At 43.0% G+C, this 8,646-nt stretch overlaps 2 protein-coding genes across 2 annotated transcripts; one reads left to right on the top strand and one right to left on the bottom strand.

The window, feature by feature from the left end:
- Positions 1–788: 788 nt before the first annotated feature.
- LOC120686743 (vacuolar protein sorting-associated protein 2 homolog 1-like) lies at positions 789–3,704 on the top strand. Its single transcript, XM_039968949.1, has 5 exons — positions 789–1,250; positions 1,842–1,972; positions 2,750–2,854; positions 3,049–3,309; positions 3,423–3,704. Exons 1-5 carry the CDS (start codon positions 1,214–1,216, stop codon positions 3,561–3,563), a joined length of 675 nt encoding a protein of 224 aa, XP_039824883.1. The 5' UTR covers positions 789–1,213; the 3' UTR covers positions 3,564–3,704.
- Positions 3,705–4,198: 494 nt separating this feature from the next.
- LOC120685235 (RING-H2 finger protein ATL51-like) lies at positions 4,199–4,630 on the bottom strand. Its single transcript, XM_039967045.1, has 2 exons — positions 4,454–4,630; positions 4,199–4,414 (listed from the first exon to the last, which is right to left on the bottom strand). The coding sequence occupies exons 1-2, from the start codon at positions 4,628–4,630 to the stop codon at positions 4,199–4,201; spliced, it is 393 nt and encodes a 130-aa protein (XP_039822979.1).
- Positions 4,631–8,646: the final 4,016 nt, after the last annotated feature.

The raw sequence follows: 8,646 nt of genomic DNA, 5'->3' as shown, positions 1-8,646 counted from the left end.
CACAAATAGCTACTGAGTCAAGGTACCGGATCTTGTCCCTTATAATAATGGCATTGCTTGTTTGTATCTCGTAGAATATAATATATGACAATTAAATGTATATATAGTACTTCAGGCCATAATACAAGATATTAGTATCGACGAGGCACTTACATGCACTAGAGTCTAACCATTTCAATACCCAGTTATTTGAGGCGGAACATGTTCGGATGTCTCTAAAATTGAATGTGATATTATGGATGTCATTCCCTTTAAGTCCGAATATATCCGGATCGTGCGAAGCATACATGGTTTTGAGTTTAAATCTACATGCCGTCTTATAAATTATGCATCCTCTGCATTTCAGGGACAGTCACCCCGCCTACCCCTAAAAATAGGTGCCATTTCAGAGGCAGGTCGGATCAGCGAGTTGCTATAAATCGTTTTTTAGCAGTGAGCTAGTTATATATTAGCTAGTAGGTGAGCTGTCAGCTATGCATGCATGCATCGATCTTGCTATCAAGACTAATTATATGAAGGGGCCTGTTGCTAATTGCACATGACATGCCGACAGGTGGGCCGTCCAGTTGGTGGGCCAGGCATGCAGGCCATCATATCCCTGCTCGAGGAAAAATAAACGGCCACATGGTATGCTTGCTGGGTAGGACCGTATCAAGAGCATGCAAGAAGATATATCGGATGAGGTGACCTGAGCATGGAACGCACGTTCCCGGTGACTATGATCCTCTAGCTAGCAAATTGATGAGCTGTGAAGAATGCCATGCATGAATGGATCGATAAACCTTAGCTTGTTTCTTCTGGCTCAGAGCATGCAAGAAGACACTGCAAGGACGGCGTGGCTCTCAGCAGTTCTCCGATCTCTCTCTCCTTCTTCTCGCAAGCTCTTGCAGACAACTCTTTAATTTGCATGCGCGCTTGATCACAGTAGCATCCTGATCTTCCACTCTTCGTTCAGCTGGCTAGCTGTGACCCATTCACCACACTCCCAACCGTCAACAACGCGTCGCCGGGCGGCTGGGGAAAGAAACCGCGTTCCGTCGTTGCAACCAACAGCAGCTTCAAAGCCTCTTCCTTCCTTCGCCACGAATCAAATCCCCAACCCCTAGCGGACAAGACTTCCCAATCCCACGCGCAGCGGCAGTCGCCGCCGGATCGGAGTCGGAGGACACCGACCACTCGTCGCCGGCCTCTTCCTCCCCGCCCGCCGGTCACCATGAGCTTCATCTTCGGCAAGAAGAAGACCCCAGCCGGTAACCCCTCGTCCTTGTTCTGCCTGCGATTCGTTCGATTCCGCTCGCGGCCCCTCTGACAAATTGGACATCTTTTGGTTGTACCCGATCTAGAAATTCGTCGCCTTTGTTTCTCGGTTCCCCCGCCGGGCTGACGATGGGGGCCGAAGTCCAGGGGAATTTTAGTTTTTTTTTCCTTTCATTTCCCCTTCTTGTTGATCTTATTGGGGGTTCCTTCCTCCCCGACGGACCTACCCTGGCTAATCACGAGAAGGTCGCAATCAGATTGCAGCTGCTTTGCGAGTTCTATTATACCCTAGGAAAAACCCAAGCTTTTCGGTTTCTTGCTGTATGAATGTCGTCTAATTAGCCGCATAAAAATAAAAGATACTGTTTTGTGCCCCCCCATGTCACTGTTAGTTGCTCTGATGTTCTAAAAAGTTGAAATCAGTGAAGGAATGCAAATTCCGGCCAGCTGTTTGGCTTACGAAACCACATGATCAATAAATAACCCTGTGATGCTACTGTTTCCCTCCCTCAGATTAGACATATTCCGCTCTTCATTTATTATTCTAAGTTCCGTGGTTTTCTCATCGTCTTGGTTAATGGCAGAGCTGCTGCGGGAGAATAAGCGGATGCTGGAGAAGTCCATCAGGGAGATTGAGAGGGAGAGGCAGAGCCTGCAGAACCAGGAGAAGAAGCTCATCAACGAGATCAAGAAGGTGGCCAAGCAGGGACAGATGGTGCGTCCAAAATAAATGCCCCTTCTCTGTTGTTTGGCCTTGGGTTCAGCCGAATGTTAATTTAGCAACGTGCATTTTGAACTGTGATATGGTTCCAACTTGGCAGTGAAGTGATCTAATAAAAGGAATACACAATAATGTTTTAAGCATGATCATACGAATATTATTCCTCCCTGTGTTTCCAATTACCATGGTTTTACTTATAGTTCTGTTTTCATTATTGGTTCGATTAAGTTCTGAAGAACATGGCATTGTATCTGATTGTTTTTCTCTGTGAATGTTAATTTGGCAACGTGCATTTGTGAACCGTGATATGATTCCAACTTGGCAGAAAAGCTATCTAAAAAGGAATACACAACAGTGCAGTTAGCAGGAACATATGAATATTATTCCTCCCTGACCCTGAGTTGCCTTTTTCCATAGTTTTCACTTATAGTTCTGTTTCAGTATCAAGATCTGAAAAATATGGGGCAGTATTTGCATCTGATTGTTCCATGTCATGTTGGGAGTAGTCTTAATGTGCATTTTTCTGTCATGAATGAGATCAGGTTCAACTGTAGTACAATGCAAAGTCAGTTGCTTATGTCTTTTAACAGGATAGGCTGACTGATTCGAATTCGAATGTTGAAAACTATGGATTGTACTTTTGGGTCATTGGATGTGTTCTTATTACATAAATGCCCTCTCTTTTGGCTGCAATTGCTCTTAGTTCAGATTTTGAACATAAGCTTTACATGTTCATGTAATATATTTTGATTTGCTGGACATTGTTCACAGGGAGCTGTAAAAATCATGGCGAAGGACCTTATCCGCACAAGGCACCAGATAACAAAATTTTATGCCCTGAAATCCCAGCTACAAGGTGTATCTCTTCGCATTCAGGTAACTATAGGAATGTTGGTTTTGAGACAATTAATCAGGTTCATTCATGTGTAGATTATGATGAGATTAGATGAGATCAACCACTGGAAACTCAGATGTCTTGGTCTTTCTTAGTGAGCTGGAAGTTCTTATTGTTGAAGTTGATGAAAAATCCTGTGTGATAAAATCTCATAATGACTGTAACAAATTTTCAGGCACTGAAATCAACACAAGCAATGGGTGAAGCTATGAAGGGTGTCACAAAAGCCATGGGACAAATGAACAGGCAGATGAATCTGCCTGCTCTGCAGAAGATAATGCGGGAGTTTGAGATGCAGAATGAGAAGATGGAGATGGTTAGTGAAGTGATGAATGATGCCATTGATGATGCATGGGAGGGCGACGAGGAGGAGGAAGAGACAGAAGAGTTAGTGAACCAAGTCTTTGATGAAATTGGCATTGATGTCAACTCAGAGGTAAAAATGGGTACTCTGGCTTGTAGATTGATCCTGATATAGAGTACTCTGGCTTGTAGATTGATGGATGATACTGATATGCAATGCTGATTTTTTTTTCTTCCGTACACCAGCTTGTCAAGGCTCCTGCCACGGCAGTTGCTAAACCGGTCGCAGCGGGAAAAGTTCCTGCTCAAGCTGAAGCCGCAGGCGAGGCGGATGGTGGAATAGATGATGACTTGCAGGCGCGGCTTGATAACCTGAGGAAGATGTGATGATTGGAGTCTGACAAAATATTCATACGCTTTGTTTGTAGTTTTGTACCTCGAATATAGCCATTGCGGCAAACCTTTTGGCATTGGCCATTTGTACATAGGATAGAATATGTCTGGTACTGTGATCTAGGCTTTGACATATATATATATATATATATATATATATATATATATATATATATATATATATTCCTAATTCCATTGGGTGCCCTTCGGTTTTGATTCTGAAACTGCTTCCAAGGTATGATGCTGCTGAAGTTTATCTGGCCACCGATAATTTCAGAACAAGTTTCATGTGTTCCTTGCTAACACTTCACTCCCCTGTTTTCTTGGTAGAATGAATGCAGAGGTAATGTCAGCGTGATAAATTTTGAGAATCGTCATATATTGACGCCTTCTTTGGATCATGAAATTAATACCAGTTGAAACTAGAGCAAATCGGTTGTTAAGAGTGCATGCATTTATTGAAAAACTTCTGTCATATATGGTGCATGATGGAGATTGGCAATGTCATCAAGCAAGCAGCAGCAGCATCGGAGAACATAAATATTCAGATCAAATAAATAGTACTGAAAAGAAAAATGATCACAGTGATCATCATGAGTTCATGACTCGAGATTCCGACATCGCATATCTCAGTCGGTGGCGGCGAACGGAGCACGGCAGAGAGGGCAGGTGGCGTTCGCCGAGAGCCACTCCTGGACGCAGCCGGCGTGGAAGTAGTGTATGCACGCCGGCAGCACCCGGATGAGCTCGCCGTCGGCCAGCTCCGACAGGCACACCCCGCACGAGCTCTCCCGCCACCCGTCGGCCTTCCGGTACGTGCACACCAGCGGCGGCCCGGCGGCGGCCTGCTCCGCCGCCGGAAGCTGCTGCTGTTGCTGCCACACCGCTCTATCTGTATCGTCACCTCCTCCGGCAGCTTCCTCGTCGTCCCTCCGCCGACGGCCGCCGTCGGCCTGCTGCTCCTCCTTGCACATGTCGTGGAACAGCCGGAGGAACGGTAGCAGCACGATGACGAGGATCACGAAGGCGCCGATGCGGGTGACAGACTCGAAGTTCCCCATGATCGATCGAGCAAGGCCTTAGAGAAGCGTGGGCTGCTTACGGCGGTGACGAAGACTACAAACTGGTGGTTTGTTCTACTGATAAATTGGGGCAACCGATCGATCCACTCGATGCTATGAGTGTGATGGGATGATCTTTGAAGATGACTACATATAGCATGCAAATAGTACTAAATTTTTCTATCAAATCGTCTTTGTTTCAACTTAGAGAAAAGTTCAATTTTCACCTTCGAACTATCGCAAAAGTCTGATTTTCAACCTTCAACTACCAAACCGAACAACATAGGCCATCCAACTGTTAAAACCGGGCAAATTTGGCCCTTGGGGTGGTTTTGAAAGTGGTTTTGCATTTTCTAAAAAAATTAAATAAATCTAATTAGATTTAAAAAATCAAAACTAATTCACTTTAAGTCAGAAAAATATGAACATAGTACCAAATTTTTTCTAAAAATGTAACCTATCTATTATTACTCCATTTGAATCTTAGTTATTAAAAATAATAGACATAACTGCAAGTAGCCAAATATTATGAACATAAAAAATTAGATCCGAATAGCTCACAAATCATGTGACAATAGATAGATTATATTTTTAGAAAACTTTTGATACCCATTTCATAAGTTTTGACTTAAAATGAATTACTTATAAATTTTTTAGTGTAAAATTGAATATTTTTAATTCTCACAAAATGGAAAACCACTTCAAAACCACCCCAGGGCCAAATTTGCCCGGTTTTGACAGTTGGATGACCAATGTTGTCCGGTTTCGTAGTTGAAAGTTGAAAATCGGACTTTTGCGATAGTTGGAGGGTGTAAACCGGACTTTTCCCACTTATAATATTCTTGATGGTAGGGGCATGCATATATAGTAGGGCTGGTGTGCTAGCTGTTCACCAGTGACAAACTAAACTTGCCTTGAAGTTTTCGGTGGATCAGCTTCAAGGTAAAGAGGAGTAGACGACACCAAAGCTACTGGGTTGGATCGACTACGAACTTGAAGAACATCCCACCGTACCGGAGCTACTGATCAAGTTAAGTACTTACTTTGTTAACTGATCGAGGAAGACTACCGGATTTCTCTTATTTGCCGAGTGCTTCAAACACTCAGTCAAGTCTTGAAAACACTCGGCAAAGGCTTTGCCGAGTGTAGCACTCGGCATACAGCACTCGGCTACTGTTTACTCGGCAAAGGCGTGTTTGCCTAGTGTCCAGACGACCCTCGGCAAAAAAAAAAAAGTAGATGCAACAGAAGGGGAATGGTGACGGGGACTTTGCTGAGTGTCGTAACGGTCAGACACTTGGCAAAGGGTGGCGGTTTGCCGAGTGCAGGGTACCAGACACTCGGTAAGGGTGGGCGGTTTGCCGAGTGCAGGGAGCCAGGAGTGCAGGGAGCCAGACACTCAGCAAAGGGGGGGCGGTTTGCCGAGTGCTGAGGACAGTACACTCGGCAAAGAGTGCTTGTTTGCCGAGTGCTGGGGTCTATGTACTCGGCAAACCCTGCCACATAATAAGTAATATTAATTTGTAATACCAATAATATAGTTCTTTTGCTTTAGAATCACGCTATACAGACACATGCGCTCCCGTACATCTACGATTGCAACATCAGAATTTCCTATTGATATATATACTTGACTGAAAAATGGGAAGCTTGGTCAATAGCAAAACTATATTTGGAGACACTGTTTGTTTATCCTCTGATGTTTGTTCTTTGATTATAAAGCTCTCTATTTTTCTCACATGCCTTATAAAACTTCAAATTTAGCTAGGATTTATATAACTAATCTCTTTGAGGAGTTGGCTATAATATTGAACGACTAGCAATAATAGGGCCCTTGGCTTGATCAATCCGCTGACAGACACCGTACTTCCGAATCAGATTAAATTTGGACTAGTTCTGCGACTAGAATTGATTAAATCCATTTTTTTTTAGATGAAGGATAATAAACCGGTCTCTGCAATCAAGGCTTTGATCGCATACAACCAACGAGATTCTACCTGCAGCATATAAGCCGCACACCACATAAAGTGACACGGTACAAGAGATTTAGATCACCCCAAAGGGACAACAAAAGATCTAAATAGATTCTAGTTATCAATTCTCTTGAAGATATTCCACCCAGCTTTGCTCAAAACGTCCATAGCTGTTATCTCCAAAGTCTTGCAGCCTCTTAGCAGTCGGAGTTTCTCTTCCTCTTTAGAAAGGAGCGCCCAACACCGTATCCAGTGTGTCCCTCTGAAGATCACCTGCATACAAGAATTAGTTTTTGATTTTTGAAAAACCACGTCATTACGACACAACCACAATGCCCAACACAAGGCTGCAGTACCAATTAACACTTGATTTCTCAACTTAAAGGGGAAGCTCTTGAGCCAAGAACCAAAGAGATTTGCAATACTACAAGGTGGTTGAATGCCAAAAGACATACTAACTATATTCCACATCAAGCGTGCCAGATGGCAACCAAAAAACAAGTGCTGAATAGTTTCATTATTACTACAAAAACAGCATTGCACACTTCCTTTCCATTTCCTCTTAAGAAGGTTATCTTTAGTTAGAATGACTCCTTGTTGTAGATACCAAAGAAAGACTTTTATCTTGAGTGGAAGCTTCACTTTCCAAGCAAAGCACTCGGCTGGCAACCCAGCCCCTTTCATTAGTTCCTTGTACATAGAGCTTACTGTAAACGTTTTGCTCAAGCACCAGGAGAAAGCATCCTTGTGTTTATCAAGCTGTATACATGTTACCTCTCCTACCAGTTTATGCCACAAATCCAAGTTACTCCCAGTTAAAGCTCTTCTAAAAGAAATCCCTATAGGAGTTGTACTTAGTACTTTGGCCACAGTGACATGTTTTTTCCTTACGATGTTATACAGGGATGGAAATTGTTTCATCAAAGGCTTATTTCCAATCCACAAGTCCTCCCAAAACCTAACCCGGTTGCCCTCATGTACAACAAACCGACCCCTTTCCAAAAAATCCTTTTTAACTTCCATCAGCCCACTCCAAAATTGCGAGTCGCCCTTCCTCTTTTCCACTTGGGACAAAGTTTTATTTTTGAGGTATTTCTTCCTCAGCAAATCTTGCCACAGGCCTTCCTCATTTAAGAGTTTAAACAGCCACTTGCTCAATAAGCATTTGTTTTGCGTGTCCAAGTTTATAATCCCCAGCCCACCAACACTCTTTGGCTTACAGAGAATGCACCATTTGGCCAATCTATATTTTTTCTTATGTTCGTCACATTGCCAAAAAAATCTAGACCTGTAATAATCTAATTTCCTTAGAACACCTTTAGGTATTCTAAAGAAAGACAGCATAAACATTGGTAAGCTAGAAAGCACTGAATTGATTAGCACTAATCTTCCTCCTGTCGACAACATCTTACCCTTCCAGCTGCTAAGTTTTTTCTGAAATCTTTCTTCGATGATCCCCCAATCCTTATTTGAAAGCTTGCGGTGGCTCATAGGAATGCCCAAGTACCTAAAAGGTACCACTCCTTCCTTGCACCCAAACAAAGCTACATACGCATCGACCTTTTCTTTTGCCTCCCCGAAACAAAACAACTCACTTTTATGGAAGTTGATTTTTAGCCCGGATAATTTTTCGAAAGCATATAGTACTATTTTCAGATTCTCAGCTTTATCTAAATTATCTTCCATAAAGAGGATTATGTCATCCGCATATTGGAGGATTGAGAGCCCTCCTTCCACAAGGTGAGGTACTAAGCCTCTGAAGTGATCAAGCTTTGTAGACCTTTCAATTAGGACAGCCAGTATATCTGTCACCAAATTGAAGAGTACAGGAGAAAGAGGGTCTCCTTGTCTCAAACCTTTTTTAGTTTGAAAAAAGTGCCCCATGTCATCATTCACCTTAACGCTCACACTCCCTCCAGTGACAATTTTATCTACCCATGCACACCACCTCTCCGAGAAACCTTTCATTCGCAGCACTTGCTGCAAGAAAGACCAATTAACCTTATCATAAGCCTTCTCAAAGTCAATTTTAAGGATAATGCC

This window comes from Panicum virgatum, chromosome 8N (assembly GCF_016808335.1).
Source record: "Panicum virgatum strain AP13 chromosome 8N, P.virgatum_v5, whole genome shotgun sequence".
NCBI lineage: Eukaryota > Viridiplantae > Streptophyta > Magnoliopsida > Poales > Poaceae > Panicum > Panicum virgatum.
Note: the sequence above shows the minus strand (reverse complement) of the source record. Positions and strands in the feature narration are given on the sequence as shown.